At 40.3% G+C, this 19,286-nt stretch overlaps 1 protein-coding gene across 1 annotated transcript in view; it reads left to right on the top strand.

Moving 5' to 3' along the window:
• Positions 1 to 4,054: 4,054 nt before the first annotated feature.
• Positions 4,055 to 19,286, top strand: part of LOC143766020 (alpha-N-acetylgalactosaminide alpha-2,6-sialyltransferase 2-like) — a 143,433-nt gene continuing 128,201 nt past the window's right edge. The window contains exon 1 of the mRNA XM_077253350.1: positions 4,055 to 4,443. Coding sequence (XP_077109465.1) covers positions 4,298 to 4,443 — 146 coding nt within the window. The 5' untranslated portion in view covers positions 4,055 to 4,297. The remainder of the gene's footprint in view (positions 4,444 to 19,286) is intronic.

Here is a 19,286-nt window from a genome sequence, read left to right on the forward strand (position 1 = left end):
AATGAATATAGTTCCCAAAAACATACCCCAATCATAACACGGCTGTCCGATTGTCATGGTAACATTTGGATAAGCTCAGTAATATTAGAGTTGGTACCTCTACTGTTTTGGTATCTTTTGACGTTATTTCCCTATATACTTCAATTGAACATGAGAGGGGTCTGCATGTTGGTGTGGCGCTGTCAGGCTCGGATGTGGCTCCAAATTGTGCACAATTGGTCCTCACACTGCTGGAGTTCATCCTCAGGAGGAATTTTTTCCTCTTTGGGGATGATTACTACCTGCAGTTACGGGGTACCACCATGAGGTCCAAAGTGGCCCCCACTTATGCTAACATCTATATGGCGGTACTCGGGGACCAATATGTGTACAATTCCAACCTCTGGCGCCATGTCCGATCCTGGTGGCGCTACAACGATGATACTTTTTGTATAGGGGAAGGGACCCAGGTTGACCTTTTTGATTTTTTGTCTGAATTGAATAATGTGTATCCGGAGCTGAAAATTACTATAACATACTCTGCTGATAGGATACAATTCTTGGATACTATGGTGTACAAACAAGGTGACATATTGTGTACTGATTTGTTTACAAAAGTGACTGACAGAAATAGTCTTTTATGTTATGACTGCTACCATCCAAGGAGGATGATGGATTCACTTCCCTGGAGTCAGTTGGTAAGAGTACGACGGATTGTCTCTGATGAGGAAACATGTGACATTAGGTTAGATGAAATGTGCAACAAATTTGCTCATAGGTTACCCTAGGAAAAAAGTGATCTGTCACAGAAATAGGGTGACCAATTTAACGAATGAGGAGCTGCAAGCTCAAAGAAATAGGGTTAAACAGAAACATGTTCCATTTGTTTCAACATACTGCCCAGCTAGAAATGGCATTGCAAATATTTTGAATAAACATTGGGGTTTTTTAAACAAAGACATACACTTAGTTCAGGACTTTGGTTCATGTCCTATCCTTTCTTATAGACGTGGACGGAATTTTAAGGATAGATTGGTGAAATCAGTTGTGGGTACAAGGAAGGTTGCTCTCCAAGGGACTTTGTGTCCACCTCGGATGGGCAATTTTCCTTGTCTGAATTGTGCTTGTGGCAATATGTTAAAGTGTGACAGTTTTAATCACCCTCGAACGGGAAAAAAAATTTTGATTAAAGGACGCTATACGTGCTCTTCTAGCTTTGTTATCCATTTGATAGTTTGTCCTTGTGGACTTATGTATGTAGGTGAAACTACTATGGAGGTGTGCACGTATCAGCAAGCACAAAAATACCCTCAGGACTAAATTACTTGAATTACCTATCCCTAAACATTTTGATGAGTGTAGGCACTCGGTGAACCAGTTAAGATTTAGAGTTATAGATGGGGTCCCTATGTTGAGAAGAGGGGGTAATAGGATACAGAGACTAAAACAAAAAGAACTTAGGTGGATCTCTATATTAGAGACTCTACAGCCGAAGGGGCTTAATATAGAATATAATCTCCAGATATGTATGTCCTGATTCGCCACTTCTTCACAGGTTGCATCTGAGTCTGTATTTTTATGTATTTTTATGTGTTAATACTTTTTCTTTTTTTACAGTGTATCTGGGATTTGACATCCAGGGATATTTGGAGGCTTTGATTTTTCTTTTTTCCCCCGTTTCTTTGTATATTAGTTATTAATATGTGCCTTCTTCCCTTCCTTTTCTCCTTGTGTGCCAAATCGCCATATACAATGTGTTTTTTGTTATTCTATATATCTGCTGGTTGCCATGGAGTTGGCTGGGTCCGGGTTCTCCATATGAGCGCGAGTCATATGCGTCCTGGGGGTTGTCAGGGGGTGTGGCTGGGTGCTTCCTCACTCTGGCACCTCCCTGGCACTCACATGGACGCGATGTGGACTCTGTCTCTGGATGACGTGCGGCTATGTGCCGCTCGCGCGTGTGCTGTGGGCTACATCTGTGTTGTGGTAATGTGACCGCGGGCACTGGATGTGTCTTGTGCGCATGCACGGACGTTCTCTGGCCGGCGGATATTGCGATTCAGGTATATGTTGTGATACATAGGGTGATTGGTTGGAGCGGTTTGAAGCGCCAATACGAAGATCATCGTGGATTGGATTAGAAGTTTATTTACAAATAAGGAATTGCGGATTGGTGGAATGTTATCATGACAATCGGACAGCCGTGTTATGATTGGGGCACGTTTTTGGGAACTATATTCTTTTTGTACATTACTTGTAGTATTTATATGCCATACAGGGTATTGTTTGTCAAACTGTTAGAATTTTAATGTTGTGATACATTGCACGTATATTATGTTTTTAAATATATTTAATAAAGGCCGCCCTTTGATGGTGATTGGTGCTTGATTTGGCTCCAAACTATTAAAGGTGGCCATTGGAACCATATTGTATACTTGACAAAGGCCATGTTTGGCCGAAACGTTGTATGATGTGATGGCAGAATAAAGATTTCTGTTACTTTTTTCACCTGGAACGGATGCTGCTTCTTTTTTCTACATTTGTGAGTATTGGTCCAGTGGGATCCATGGACTTTGGAGCATGCATCACAGTCATCTGAGTGCTGTCGGTTGTTGCCTTTTTTACATACCTAAACTACAGTCAACTATCTATCACTATTAGTGTTGAGCGATACCTTCCGATATTGGAAGTATCGGTATCGGATTGGATCGGCCGATACCAGCAAAATATCGGATCTCGCCGATACCGATACCCGATAAAAATACAAGTCAATGGGACACAAATATCGGAAGGTATCCTGGATGGTTCCCAGGGTCTGAAGGAGAGGAAACTCTCCTTCAGGCCCTGGGATCCATATTCATGTAAAAAATATGGATATACTCGCCCTCGGACGGGCCCTGGACCTTAGCGATGTAACCGGTAGCCTCCGTTCCTAAGAATGCAGAGTGAAGGACCTTTGATGATTTCGCGGCTTGTGATTGGTCACGTGACCGCTCATGTGACCCCTCACGCGACCAATCACAAGCCGTGACATCATCGCAGGTCCTACACTCACTGCATTCTTAGGAACGGAGGCAGCCGGTTGCACGTCTGAGGTCCAGGCTCTGCCGGAGGGGTGAGTATATCCATATTTTTTTTTTTTTATTCTTTATTTTTTACATGAATATGGATCCCAGGGCCTGAAGGAGAGTCTCCTCTCCTCCAGACCCTGGGAACCATACACTGAGAACTTCCGATTCCGATATCACAAAAATATCGGAACTCGGTATCGGAATTCCGATACAGCAAATATCGGCCGATACCCGATACTTGCGGTATCGGAATGCTCAACTCTAATCACTATACTACCTATATTATACACTATACCTTTCTCTGTACATTACTAACATTGCCTATAGCACATTATAGTTTACTTATCACAACTCTATATATTACATCGGAACATATTACATTTCACATGGTACATTACATCATGATATTCACTAAGATGCAGGGCACAATTCACATGACATTACAACAATGAATTTGTTCCTTCAAGGGGGAAACTTTGGCAGCATGTCCATATACTTACATAACTTGTTCTTTTTGTTCTATTTAGATATTTTTGATTAAAAAAGTGAAAAACTCCTGTTTTTATTGCGAGGTTTGTCCAATAAAATGTTATTTATCCTTTAATGGTTGAAGATTTGAACATTATACTAACTCATATGCATCGACCATTTATGAAAATTACAGAAAAATTTGCATTTGTATAATAATTTGGAACGCGGTATATTATATATTATAGTATGTTATGTAAATGCAGAGGAGCCCAAATCTGTCAGTGTCTGTCCACCCCTGTTCAAAAGTTAAAAAGAATGCTGCAGGGTAGCAGTAATCTGATATTAGCCAATAGCTTACAGTCTATAAACAGCTTATTCTCCTTAAAAGTGTCAGACTTTCGCAGTAGCAGTGACTAATGAGTTAATCATTGCATATTTCAAAAGATATATTAGCCTGCCCTAAAACACAGTGCTGTAGTGACCCGCCTTCCGCATAAGTGTCTGAAACAGCTGCCTCTGTACTGTCCGGGAATGCTCTGCAGAGACTCACATCGTCAGATTACGCACATGCACACACTGTATGCACACGCATGTTAGGACCTGTCATACAACACTGAGTGCGGAGCTGAAGAAGGGCAACACTAGAGCACTACCAGGCCTGAGCTCACACCTGTGCCCTCACCTATGTACTAGGAATCCCACAGATAAGGCACTCACATGCTAAAAACTGAATCAACACTGGTAAAAGCTGGAAGTATAAAAAATAAAATCTCAAGATGATCCCCTGCGTGAACCTACGATCGAAGTCCTTAATGAAGATCCTGCTGGCACTATGTCTGGTCACTATGGTAGGACTACTTCTTTCCCGCAAGGAACAGATAGTTAATAATATATCGCCACGGTGGCCTGCCTATTACAAGAGGTAAGAATGATAGGTCGGTGGTGGTGACCCTATGGACTCTTATAGGACTTTTTTCCATTTTTGATGGATCGAACACTAGGGCAGTATTTGTGATGCTGGATATCAGATGGGTACTGGGTAAACTTGAAACTTGTGCTTCTAAGGGCTCAGAGATTGTTGACTTTAGTAAGTGAATGTGAAGAAACAGTAGCTGATGGGGCTTGTAGTTCCTCTCCGCTGTCACAAAGTAAACAGTCATCTGTGCATCTTTGTATTTCTGATGGCATATGAGATTTTTTCTTTATTTTTTGTGATTATCTGTACTTTTCTTTGTTCGTGAATGTATGTGTATGTTTTTTGTATGTGTGTGTGTGTTTGCTATCATTTATGTATGTGCATGTCAGTGATTTTTTTTTAGTATGTGTACCTGTGTATTTTCTTGTATGTGTCTTTATTTTGTATGTAGATATGTATACATTTGTGTATTTGTGTCTTTTTGTAACTGAATTGTATTTATGTACTAGTAGAATACCCGCGGCTTCGCGGAAAATATGTTAAATTGTTGGTTATGGTAGCTAAAGTTAAATTTTCAGTGTCACCCTGAAATTTACATTTTCAGAGTGCTACAGTAAAAAATTTTTCCACTTCAAATTTTTATTATTTTGGCAGTTTACTAATTTGCCGTAACATTGATATGAACAACAACTTTTTTTTTTTTTATTTCAACATTTTTATTGATTTTACATATTCAATACATATTATGTAGTATAAACTATTACAACAATTTTTTTAACAATTTTTTTTAATCAAAAATGAAAATTTATGCACCTTACACAAACATATAAAACATTTACACCCAAATAATAACATAGTGCAACCCTTCCCCCCTCCCTCCAGTGTAATCGGACAAAAGAGTAAAATTGGTTTACAGTTAAACAACTATCTATTGTAGTGCTTTTTGGTAAGCAATGTTTCTGGTTTTAAATTCAGGTGCATATATGAAAAGATTTTTTGGGGTTCCCCACTCTAGAGCAAGCAACATACAACTGTCCATGTAAAAAACACGGGCTCTCTAAATCAATGCCAGCTACTTTAAGTGATTGACCTTCTGCTTTGTTTATAGTCATAGCAAATGCAAGTCGGATTGGGAACTGCAAACGCTTAAAATTAAAGGGCATGTCACTTGGTAGCAAAGGAATAGGCGGAATGAAAACATTTGCTCCCTTACAGTTTCCCATAAGAATAGTGGCTTCAATAACATTGGGCATGAGATTCTTAATCAGGCCCGGATTAAGGGGGGCCCAAGGGGCCCGGGCCCTGGGCCACCCTCCAAGCGGGGTCCTCCCACCAATATAGGGATAAATATCTCAAAACATGTAAAATACAAGTCTCTTTGCTGTCATTTCTAATGATAAGGAACATTTAACAAAAGAGAAACTATTGAAAGTGTAGGGACCTGGCTACGGTCCTACATCTCAGTGGCTTCCACAGAGCGTCAGAGTCATGGCACCTGACATGCGTCAGCATCTACTGACCTGGCTAGACTATCCAGACTTCCTTAGTACCCTCCCTATACCTAATGCTTAGCTTATCTCATGCGGCAGCCTTCTCCGATCCCAACAGAAGCTTCTAGCCGCTTCTAGCCGCTACCTATTCAGCTGAATATGATCGCTCCCTCGGATTAGATCAGATGAGTGTTTGTTCAGCTACCTTCGAGGAAGGAGGCGGAGCCACGATGTCAGCACGAGAAGAGGATTCTCCACTGCGGAACGCGGCAGGACTTCACTCTGGATCTTCAGTCACTGAAGATCCAGAGGTGAAGTAGTTCAGTCTTCACAGTGTTGCGGTGGGTGAGTATGATCTCTGTCTGTTTGTGTGTGTGTCTGTCTGTGTTGAGACTACTGAGATAGCTCCAAGGATGTATCTAATTTTGATGGATTGGTAACAAACTGCAGTGGTGAGCGTTCCTTCTCAAAACTCAAGTTAGTTGAAAACCGATTAAGGACATCCATGAAGCAGGAACGACTTGTATATTTGGCTATCATGAGCATCGAGTCAGATATACTGCGTGAATTAAACTTTAGTAACATCATTAGTGATTTTGCAGCACGAAAATCAAGGAAAGTGCCTGGATTGTAAAAAATGAATGATTTTACCTGAATTACTCTACGTAAATGATTTTTGTAAATAAACTTGGGTTCGTTTCATTTTGTGTTTTTGCATTACATATTGCAACATCTTGAAAAATGGGCCTCCCTCCAAAATGGGCCCCGGGCCACCCACCTTTTAAATCTGGCCCTGCTCTTATTGCACAATCTTGTGCCTTTACACATTTTTGGTGGGTCAAGGTTCCGAAGCAAAATTATTGTGGCTCTTATTTTTAAAGTGAGCTTATGCAGTGGCATTCCAGGAGGCTCCAAAGAATTCAGGAACTCCAATGGATACATTATGGCTTGTTCACTCTCCATGACTGAATCAATGGACATGTATGTGGTCGCTAGACCAGGCAGCCTTCCCTGAGTTAGTAGATTTATGGAGCTGACACTATCATTTTTAGGCGCTAGGATTGCACGTTCTCAAAGCCACTGATGGTTGTTAAAATTGTTACAAATATCAGGGAAAACTTGGTCAATAAGTTCCATTACAGAAGATTTAATTTTACATAGTAGCTGGTGTGTAAATTTGTCCGCAGTTGTATTTTCCATCAAATGAACCCGCATATTAGTAGTAAGAGTTTGCTTCTGAACATGTATCCACAGATAAGAAGATTTTAGACAGGCATTCAGCTCATCCGCTGAAAAGAACAGGTAATGTCAGGCAGAAGTTACCTGCAAAAATTATAACAATTCCCCCTATTAAACGATTAGTTCCCTGCAGATCTTTCAAGGTGTGATCAAGGGCCTCGACTGCTTTCTTGTGCGCCATGGTACATTCATCCCAAACAATTACTTTGCAAGTTTGTAATACCTTAGCTTTCCCAGAGCCCTTAGTGATATTACAGACAGGAGTTTCTGATAGCGCTAGATTAAAGGGCAATCCTAGTGCTGAATGAGCCGTGCGCCCTCCATCTAAAAGAGTGGCCGCAATCCCAGATGATGCAACAGGCAAGGCAATGTCATTTTTTGAGCGAATATCTGCAAGCAGCAAATTAATTAAAAATGTTTTACCAGTACGTCCTGATGCATCTAGGAAAAATAGTCCCCCATTTACACTAGAAATCTGAGCCATAGTTGCCATATGGGCCAATCTTTTGTCATCAACCACAAAGAGGCTTATTTAATATGACAAATTCTTTACATTTTTCCAAATCATAGCTTTTTTCTTACAGAATATCTTTGTACATAATATCAAAGTCGGCTCTTTTTGTGCTGGTAAACCTAATTCTATTAGGCTATGTGCACATGTCAGGATTCTTTGCAGAAATTTCCTGAACAAAACCGGACTTTTTCTGCAGGAAATCCGCATGTGTTTTTTTCTCCTTTTTTTGCGTGTTTTTTGTGTTTTTTCTGTGTGGATTTTTCGCGTTTTTTTCCGGAGCTTCCCATTGCATTAAATAGCAGGACATCCGCAAAAAATCCGCAAAATTAATGAACATGCTGCGTTTTTTTTGCGGAAAAAAACGCAACATGTGCACAAAAATTGCGGTTTGCATTTTATTAATAGGATGCTTAATGGATTCGCGAAAAATCCGGAATGTGTGCACACAGCCTTAGGCCAGTCTCACACGTCCAGATAATTACGGTAACGGAAAAATCGGTACCGGAGTTATCCGCGTCCGTGTGTCCATGTGCTCACGTGGCACATCAGTGTGGCACCCGTGCGGCAGCCATGTGCCACCCGTGTGCCGACTGAGTACCACACGGACCGTGCAGGAGACAGCGTTACAGTAAGCGCTGTCTCCCCAGCGTGTGGTGCTGAAGCCACCATTCATTCCTTCTCTCCAGCAGTGTTCGCTGGAAAGAAGGAATGAAAAATCAATTTTTTTAATTATTTTTGTGTTTAAAATAAAGATCCTTGTCACCTGCCGCATCCCACCCCCTGTGCGCCTGCCCGCTGGCATTAAAATACTCACCCAGCTCCCTGGATGCTTGTTAAAGGGAACCTGTCACCACGTTTTTGGAAGATGGGATAAAAATAGCGTTAAATAGGGGCAGAGGTGGGCGTTACATTAGTGTGTGTGTTATGCGTTTATTACCCACCTAAGTTGCCGAAATAACTTTGCAAAGTCTCCGTTTTCGCCTGTCAATCAGGCTGGTCAGGTCGCATGGGCGTTGTCTTCCCCCAGATTTGGCGTAGTTTTCCGTTGGTGGCGTAGTGGTGTGCGCATGCCCAAAGTCCGGAATCCTCTTCCAGGGGATTTAAAATAGCGCGGTGTTCGTTATTGCATTGGTGATCGGTGGGCGCGGCCATCTTCCTTTGGCCGCGCGTGCGCAGAAGCGGCGCTCTGCTAGCCGCGGCTTCAGGAAAATGGCCGCCGCGATATCCATCTGCGCACGCGCGGCATCCCGCGGCCATTTTCCTGAAGCCGCGGCCAGCAGAGCGCCGCTTCTGCGCACGCGCGGCCAAAGGAAGATGGCCGCGCCCACCGATCACCAATGCAATAACGAACACCGCGCTATTTTAAATCCCCTGGAAGAGGATTCCGGACTTTGGGCATGCGCACACCACTACGCCACCAACGGAAAACTACGCCAAATCTGGGTGAAGACACCACGCCCATGTGACCTGACCAGCCTGATTGACAGGCGAAAACGGAGACTTTGCAAAGTTATTTCGGCAACTTAGGTGGGTAATAAACGCATAACACACACACTAATGTAACGCCCACCTCTGCCCCTATTTAACGCTATTTTTATCCCATCTTCCAAAAACGTGGTGACAGGTTCCCTTTAAATAGGCTTATTTTGCACATTTATTTAATCAAGACTATTCACCAGGTGCATTACTCTTAAAGAAAAATGTCATGATATTCTCATAAAAAAGGTAGTGGTTTATTGAATTGTCCACAGAAAAACTACATTGCAGCAAAACATAACATATTCATTCTCGTCTGGACTATTGTAACTCTCTACTAATTGGCCTACCTTTTACCAGACTCTCCCCGCTCCAATCTGTCCTGAATGCTGCTGCCAGGATCATATTCCTCGCCAACCGTTACACCGATGCCTCTACCTTGTGCCAGTCATTACACTGGCTACCCATCCAATCCAGAATCCAGTACAAAACTACTACCCTCATCCACAAAGCACTCCATGGCTCAGCACCACCCTACATCTCCTCTCTGGTCTCAGTCTACCAACCTACCCGTGCCCTCCGCTCTGCTAATGACCTCAGGTTAGCATCCTCAATAATCAGAACCTCCCACTCCCGTCTCCAAGACTTTACACGTGCGGCGCCGATTCTTTGGAATGCACTACCTAGGTTAATACGATTAATCCCCAATCCCCACAGTTTTAAGCGTGCACTAAAAACTCATTTGTTCAGATTGGCCTACCGCCTCAACGCATTAACCTAATTATCCCTGTGTGACCTATTAATAAAAAACAACAACATAATCACGTTCCTCCATCATGTTCTCATACACTTTATGCAGTTAATAGCCTCTGTGTCTGTACTGTTACATACTTAGGCAGTTAACTGGTTCATGCAGCTTTACATGAACACCCGAGCCTTACACTATGGCTGGTCCAAATAACTAAAGCAATTGTTACCATCCACCTCTTGTGTCTCCCCTTTTCCTCATAGATTGTAAGCTTGCGAGCAGCAGGGCCCTCATTCCTCCTGGTATCTGTTTTGAACTGTGATTTCTGTTATGCTGTAATGTCTGTTGTCTGTATAAGTCCCCTCTATAAGTTGTAAAGCGCTGCGGAATATGTTGGCGCTATATAAATAAAATTATTATTATTATTATTATTATTAAAATAGATGAAATAGTTACAAACAGATTGTCCATGTGTAGATATCAGCACTTGATACTCATCTTTCCCAAAGTTCTGAATGGTAAAAGCCGTCTGTCTGTGTGAAATCTGAAGGTCATCATGGCTACCAGCTGTTCCTTCCTTCTTCTGTCCATGGAGAATGATGATGAAGGCAGGAGGTGACAGCCCCCACGTGACAAAAGCCCCCACACCCTCCTAAGAGCTGTGTTTATATGTGTCCTACAGATCACATGTTCCCCTTTATATGGTGTTGACTTATACTCACACAGAAATAGCTTTTTGTAATGTCAGCAAGAAGCAATGTGCTTAGTACCCTTTTGAGGGTGACAGACATTGATTGGAACCCTCAAATAAAATATATTAATAAGATCTTTCTTCTTTTCTTCTTCTTTGGCGAAATAATTTAATGTTCATAATAATATAAATAATAATAATACTGTTATACGTACTCAATAATATAATGATATGTAAATTCATGTTATGGTAAGCCGTGACCAATATTCATATAAAATATATAATTATACTTCCATATATCTACTTGAAGCATCTCTGGTCTGATCATCCTCTGATGTCATCTGGTCTTCATCTTGATGTCTTCTTCTTGGTTCTTTTAAAACAATCTTTATTATAATTCTTTTGAAGTAGATGATATCATGTAGATATTGTAGAGACTGTGTGTCATGTGTCAAAGTCCATAAATTCAAATGTTGATAAGAAAACAAAGTCCATAGATGAAATGTAGCTTTAATATCTGTGCAGTGTCACCTTTAAAGACCTGGACTTACATTGGCTCGCGTTGGATCTGGAATCCTTCCATATCATCTGCATTGGTCTTGGAACAGGTGTGACGTCTTTGGTCAGCACAGCAAGGATTACATTGACTCTTCCTTACTAAACATAGCACCATAACCAGTCTTTAGTGCACAGGACACATGTCAGAGTTGCAGCGTCCTGACAATTACCTGATTGTTCACCAGCTTTCATGGAAGTCTTATAGGTGATAGGAAACCACTGGAACATGATAAAAACGTAATAACACAGATTCTCTCCGTGGTTGGCAATTTAGATACTGTACTCATAGTTGTCAGTGATGGATGCTGCAGTTGTGAGTGGTGACATGAATTGTATTTGACACAGTCTATTATTATTCAGAAATCATAGCATTGTTACCTTGTGGAACTTCTGGATAACGGCTTTTTCTTCTTGAAACTTTTAAGAATGAATTGAATTTAGAAATATGAAACGTCTTTATTAACGTAACTTCAGTATCTTGATTGAAGTCTTCATTCCCTATTCTATACCAAATCTGGTAATTTTCCTAACCTATAATATCATAGCTTACCATAGCAATCAATAATATCCATATAATTATTAAATTAATAGGGAATTCATATTTGGAAAAATAAAATAATAATAAATGATAATACATTATTAACCATATTCTTCATGTGATAGGACATTTTTATATCATAGGTGTAATTTCTTTTTGAACCCATAGATGTCAGTGTGTCTTATTATGTAACAAGTATTTTATTACTAAAACTTTATTAATAAACTATATTTATTAGACCAATAATATGTAAGAATGTGTAGCCATGAACCAAAATAAGAATATATATATGAATAAATGAATGAATGAATGATTGAGTGACAGAATTGTTGTATTCAACCCAGAATTGAAACATTTCTTATATAATGAAACCATATGATAATTATATTCAATAAAGCAATATTTTGTATTAGACATTACTTTATTAAGTATTGATTTTTTTTTCTTGAGATGAAAAATTAAAATTAAGAATAAAAATTGAAGAAAAAATGAAAAATAAAAATGAGAATAAAAATAAAAATTGAAGAAAAAATGAAAAATGAAAAATAAAAATTAGAATAAAAATAAAAATAAAAATAAGGCCTTATGTGTTGATGATAAATGCAGAGGTTATGTCTCAATAACACATTTCCTTAATATTTTCATCATTTAGATGTTGTCATAACCTTGGATTACCAAAATATTAAAATTATGCAACTTTGCATATAATATCCTTCATTAGAGAAAAAAATGACTTTTATAATACTTAATGTTATTATACCCAATAATACCTTATTAATATTTCTTCTTTATTAAAATGTGTGAAGAAGAGGTATTGATAAAATGCAATGATGTAATCTGGATCAAAAACACATTTCCCCCTTAATATCAAAAAAATATTATTTTATGAAACAAATTCATTTGTAAAAAACAAAATTAAAAATAATTAATTTTTTATAACTGTCATGTCAGCCTTATGCCATATCCTTGTTTGAAGATGTGTACCCATCTATGTAACTAAAAAAACACTGACTATCATAAAATTATAATTTGGAAAAATTATTCTAAATGTAGATTTTCTTGATAAACCATATTGATGTGTGATTGCACTTATTCACTATTAACTAAATCAAATAATAATAATTACTAAAGAAATATAGAAATATATGTTGAGTAAATAATATTTAAATATACAGTTAGGTCCAGAAATATTTGGACAGAGACAACATTTTTCTCATTTTGGTTATAGACATTACCACAATTTAATTTTAAACAAAACAATTCAGATGCAGTTGAAGTTCAGACTTTCAGCTTTCATTTGAGGGTATCCATATTAAAATTGGATGAAGAGTTTAGGAGTTTCAGCTCCTTAACCTGTGCCACCCTGTTTTTTCAAGGGACCAAAAGTAAATGGACAATTGACTCCAAGGCTATTTCATGGACAGGTGTGGGCAATCCCTTCATTATGTCATTCTCAACTAAGCAGATAAAAGGCCTGGAGTTGATTTGAGGTGTGGTGCTTGCATTTGGAAGGTTTTCCTATGAAGTAAACATGCGGTCAAAAGTGCTCTCCATGAAGGTGAAACAAGCCATTCTTAAGCTGTGAAAACAGAGAAAAAACCCATCCGATAAATTGCTACAATATTCGGAGTGGCAAAATGTACAGTTTGGTACATCCTTAGAAGGAAAGAAAGCACTGGTGATCTCATCAATGCAAAAACACCTGGGCGCCCACGTAAGACAACAGTGGTGGGTGATCGCAGAATAACCTCAATGGTGAAGAGAAACCCCTTCACAACAGCCAACCAAGTGAAGAACACTCTCCAGGAGGTAGGCGCATCAATATCCAAATCTACTATAAAGAGAAGACGGCATGAAAGTAAATACAGAGGGTTCACTGCACGGTGCAAGCCACTCATAAGTGTCAAGAATAAAAAGGCTAGACTGGACTTGGCTAAAAATCATCTAAAAAAGCCAGCACAGTTCAGGAAGAACATTCTTTGGACAGATGAAACCAAGATCAACCTCTACCAGAATGATGGAAAGAGAAAAGTATGGCGAAGGCTTGGTACAGCTCATGATCCAAAGCATACCACATCATCTGTAAAACACGGTGGAGGCAGTGTGATGGCTTGGCCATGCATGGCTGCCAGTGGCACTGGGTGACTAGTGTTTATTGATGATGTGACACAGGACAGAAGCAGCCAAATGAATTCTGAGGTATTCAGAGCCATACTGTGTGCTCAGATCCAGCCAAATGCAGCAAAACTGATTGGTCGTCGTTTCATACTACAGATGGACAATGACCAAAACATGAAGCCAAAGCAACCCAGGAGTCTATTAAAGCAAAGAAGTGGAATATTCTTGAATGGCCAAGTCAGTCACCTGATCTCAACCCAATTGAGCATGCATTTCACTTGTTAAAGACTAAACTTCAGACAGAAAGGCCCACAAACAAACAGCAACTGAAAACCACCGCAGTGAAGGCCTGGCAGAGCATCAAAAAGGAGGAAACACAGCGTCTGGTGATGTCCATGAGTTCAAGACTTCAGGCAGTCATTGCCAACAAAGGGTTTTCAACCAAGTACTAGAAATGAACATTTTATTTAAAATTATTGAATCTGTCCAATTACTTTTGGTCCCTTAAAAAAACAGGGTGGCACATGTTAAGGAGCTGAAACTCCTAAAACCTTCATCCAATTTTAATGTGGATACCCTCAAATGAAAGCTGAAAGTCTGAACTTCAACTGCATCTGAATTGTTTTGTTTAAAATTAAATTGTGGTAATGTCTATAACCAAGATGAGAAAAATGTTGTCTCTGTCCAAATATTTCTGGACCTAACTGTATATTAATATTCTAATAATTTAACTGAATCTTATTTTCTCAAATTCAAGGTTTTTTCTTTTTTTTTTTCTTTTCAACATACCAAGAATCATGAGGCCTCTTTCATACTGTACATTCCACATTCCACATTAGTCTCTCTTACGTTAACTTCACTCTTAGCAGCTGCTCATATGCTCATCTGTCATCTGTCACTCAGACTGTGACACACATAGAAGTTGAAACTACATATTTCACATGTGACACACATAGAAGTTGAAACTACATATTTCACATACAAAGAATAAGAATACATGTATATTAACCCAAATTATTGTATCCTAATTATCAATGCGCATTGTAAACTATAAAATTTAATATTGTAATATTTCTTTGAATATTCCCCAAATATTATCTAACACTATCTACAATTACGCTATGTTCTAACCTATGGATAGGACTCATCCATAAGAAATTTGAGCATTTGTTCACAGCTATATCTGGTACAGGCCTGCAACTGAATCCATTTTGACTTGTAAAGGCTGAGCTTTCTAAATTCTTCTTACACTAAAACAAGGGTATATAGTATCTTTATTTTTAACTCACACTTGTCACATGTCATGCACCATGCAGTGAAGGAAAAAAAACAAGTTTTAGATTATGTTACAGAACAAAAATTACAGTACACAAATTTTAGATTGTTAGTTATATATTATTATTTTAAGTGTTACATATATATATATATATATATATATATATATATATATATATATATATATATATATATATATATATACAGTTATATGAAAAAGTTTGGGCACCCCTATTAATCTTAAGCTTAATGTTTTATAAAAATTGTTTTTTTTGCAACAGCTATTTCAGTTTCATATATCTAATAACTGTTGGGCACAGTAATGTTTCTGCCTTGAAATTAGGTTTATTGTACTAACAGAAAATGTGCAATCTGCATTCAAACAAAATTTGACAGGTGCATAAGTATGGGCACCCTTATCATTTTCTTGTTTTAAATACTCCTACCTACTTTTTACTGACTTACTGAAGCACTTTTTTTGGCTTTGTAACCTCATTGAGCTTTGAACTTCATTGCCAGGTGTATGCAATCATGAGAAAAGCTACTTAAAGTGGCCACTTGCAAGTTGTTCTCCTGTTTGAATCTCCTCTGAAGAGTGACGTCAGGGGCTCCTCAAAATAACTGTCAAATGATCTGAAAACAAAGATTATTCAACATAGTTGTTCAGGGGAAGGATACAAAAAGCCGTCTCAGAGATTTAACCTGTCAATTTCCACTGTGAGGAACATAGTAAGGAAATGGAAGAACACAGGTACAGTTCTTGTTAAGGCCAAAAGTGGCAGGCCAAGAAAAACATCAGAAAGGCAGAGAAGAAGAATGGTGAGATCAGTCAAGGACAATCCTCAGACCACCTCCAGAGAGCTGCAGCATCAACTTGCTGCAGATGGTGTCACTGTGCATCGGTCAACTATACAATGCACTTTGCACAAGGAGAAGCTGTATGGGAGAGTGATGCGAAAGAAGCCGTTTCTGCAAGCACGCCACAAACAGAGTCGGCTGAGGTATGCAAAAGCACATTTGGAGAAGCCAATTTCTTTTTGGAAGAAGGTCCTGTGGACTGATGAAACCAAGATTGAGTTGTTTGGTCATACAAAAAGGCGTTATGCATGGTGGCAAAAAAGCACAGCATTCCAAGAAAAACACTTGCTACCCACAGTAAAATTTGGTGGAGGTTCCATCATACTTTGGGGCTGTGTGGCCAATGCCGGCACCGGAAATCTTATTAAAGTTGAGGGACGCATGGATTCCTCTCAGTATCAGCAGATTCTTGACAATAATGTTCATGATTCAGTGACAAAATTGAAGCTACGCAGGGGATGTGTTATGGTCTGGTGATTAAGGAGCGACATGCGACTAGCTCTGAGCAGGTGGTAACTATACCAACCGCAGTTCCTAATCTTAACACAGACACTAGCAGTAGCCGTGGGATGTTCCTGTCACTCCCTGGACACCTCGTCACAGCCGGAGAACTAGCTACCCCCAAAGGATAGGACAGCCCCCCACAAATAATGACTGTGAGAGGAGAAGGAAATGACATACGTAGTATGAAACAAGATTTAGCAAAGGAGGCCACTACTAGCTAGACAGAATTAGTACAGAACAGAAAACTGTGCGGTCAGTAATAAAAACTAGAAAAAGTCCACCGCAGAGAAATGCAAAAATCTCCACACCTGACTAAAGGTGTGGAGGGCAAACTCTGCTGCCCAGAGCTTCCAGCTTAGCTAAATAGATCCATACTGATAAGCTGGACAAATGAGCAAAACATAGAAAATGCCAAACAACAAAGTCCACAACAAGTGAACTGCAAAAAGACAAGCAAGGACTTAGCTTTGCTGAAATGGTCAGAGTGGCAGGGAAATCCTCAGAGGGCCATGACTCCAAGCTCAACAATTGACAACTGGCATTGAATTAGGGATAAGGCCAGACTAATATAGCCGAGCCAGAGAGACGATCAGTGAGAACAGCTGCTGATGCTAAATCCAAGAAGCAGCCATACCACTCAAAACCACAGGAGGGGGCCCAATGTAGAATTCACAAAAATGCTACTTATAACCACCGGAGGGAGCCCAAGAGCGGAATTCACAACTCCCCCTCAACCAACACCGGGGCAGGAGGATCAACAGATGGAACAACGGGTACCACATATCTCCGCAACAAAGATCTATGGAAAACATTGTGGATGGCAAAAGAGGCTGGAAGGGCCAAACGAAAAGACACTGGATTGATAATCTCAGAAATCTTATAAGGACCAATAAACCGAGGTTTGAACTTAGGGGAAGAAACCTTCATAGGAACTTGACGAGAGGATAACCAGACCAAATCCCCCACACGAAGCCGAGGACCAACACACCGACGGCGGTTAGCAAAACGCTGAGCCTTTTCCTGGGACAATGTCAAATTGTCTACCACATGAGTCCAAATCTGCTGCAACCTGTCCATCACAGAATCCACACCAGGACAATCAGAAGGCTCAACCTGCCCTGAAGAAAAACGAGGATGGAAACCAAAATTACAAAAGAAAGGCGAAACCAAAGTAGCCGAACTGGCCCGATTATTAAGGGCAAACTCGGCCAACGGCAAGAAAGCCACCCAATCATCCTGATCAGCAGACACAAAGCATCTCAAATAGGTTTCCAAGGTTTGATTAGTTCGCTCAGTTTGGCCATTTGTCGGAGGATGGAACGCCGAAGAAAAAGACAAATTAATGCCCATCTTAGCACAAAAGGCCCGCCAAAACCTGGAAACAAACTGGGAACCTCTGTCAGACACAATATTCTCTGGAATGCCATGCAAACGAACCACATGCTGAAAAAATAATGGAACCAAATCAGAGGAGGAAGGCAATTTAGGCAAAGGTACCAAATGGACCATTTTAGAGAACCGGTCACAAACCACCCAGATAACAGACATCCTCTGGGACACAGGAAGATCCGAAATAAAATCCATGGAAATATGCGTTCAAGGCCTCTCCGGGACAGGCAAAGGCAAAAGCAACCCACTAGCGCGGGAACAGCAAGGCTTAGCCCGGGCACAAGTCCCACAGGACTGCACAAAAGAACGCACATCCCGCGACAAGGAAGGCCACCAAAAGGACCTAGCAACCAAATCTCTGGTACCAAAAATCCCAGGATGACCGGCCAACACAGAACAATGGACCTCAGAAATTACCTTACTTGTCCATCTATCAGGAACAAACAGCTTCCCCACAGGACAGCGATCAGGTTTATCAGCCTGAAATTCCTGAAGCGCCCGCCGCAAATCAGGGGAGATGGCAGAGAGAATCACCCCTTCCCTAAGAATGCCAACCGGCTCAAGGACTCCAGGAGTATTAGGCAAAAAACTCCTAGAGAGGGCATCTGCCTTAACATTCTTAGATCCTGGAAGATATGAGACCACAAAATCAAAACGGGAGAAAAACAGGGACCACCGAGCCTGTCTAGGGTTCAGCCACTTGGCCGACTCGAGGTAAATCAGATTCTTATGATCGGTCAAGACCACAATGCGGTGCTTGGCTCCCTCAAGCCAATGTCGCCATTCCTCAAATGCCCACTTCATAGCCAACAACTCCCGATTGCCGACATCATAATTGCGTTCCGCAGGCAAAAACTTTCGGGAAAAGAAGGCACATGGCTTCATCAAGGAACCATCAGAATTCCTCTGTGAGAAAACGGCCCCTGCCCCAATCTCAGAAGCGTCAACCTCAACCTGAAAAGGAAGAGAAACATCCGGCTGACGCAAGACAGGGGCAGAAATAAATCGGCGTTTTTAAGCTCCTGAAAGGCCTCAACAGCCTCAGAGGACCAATTAGTCACATCAGCGCCTTTCTTCGTCAAATCGGTCAGGGGTTTAACCACACTAGAGAAGTTGGCAATGAAACGGCGATAAAAATTAGCAAAGCCCAAACATTTCTGAAGGCTCTTCACAGATGTGGGTTGAATCCAGTCATGAATGGCTTGGACCTTAACAGGATCCATTTCTATAGACGAAGGAGAAAAAATAAACCCCAAAAAAGAGACCTTCTGAACTCCAAATAGGCACTTAGACCCCTTCACAAATAGAGCATTATCACGAAGGATCTGGAATACCATCCTGACCTGCTTCACATCAGACTCCCAATCATTGGAAAAAATCAAAATATCATCCAAATACACAATCAAGAATTTGTCAAGATAATTGCGGAAAATATCATGCATAAAGGACTG

This window comes from Ranitomeya variabilis, chromosome 4 (genome assembly GCF_051348905.1).
Source record: "Ranitomeya variabilis isolate aRanVar5 chromosome 4, aRanVar5.hap1, whole genome shotgun sequence".
Lineage (NCBI taxonomy): Eukaryota > Metazoa > Chordata > Amphibia > Anura > Dendrobatidae > Ranitomeya > Ranitomeya variabilis.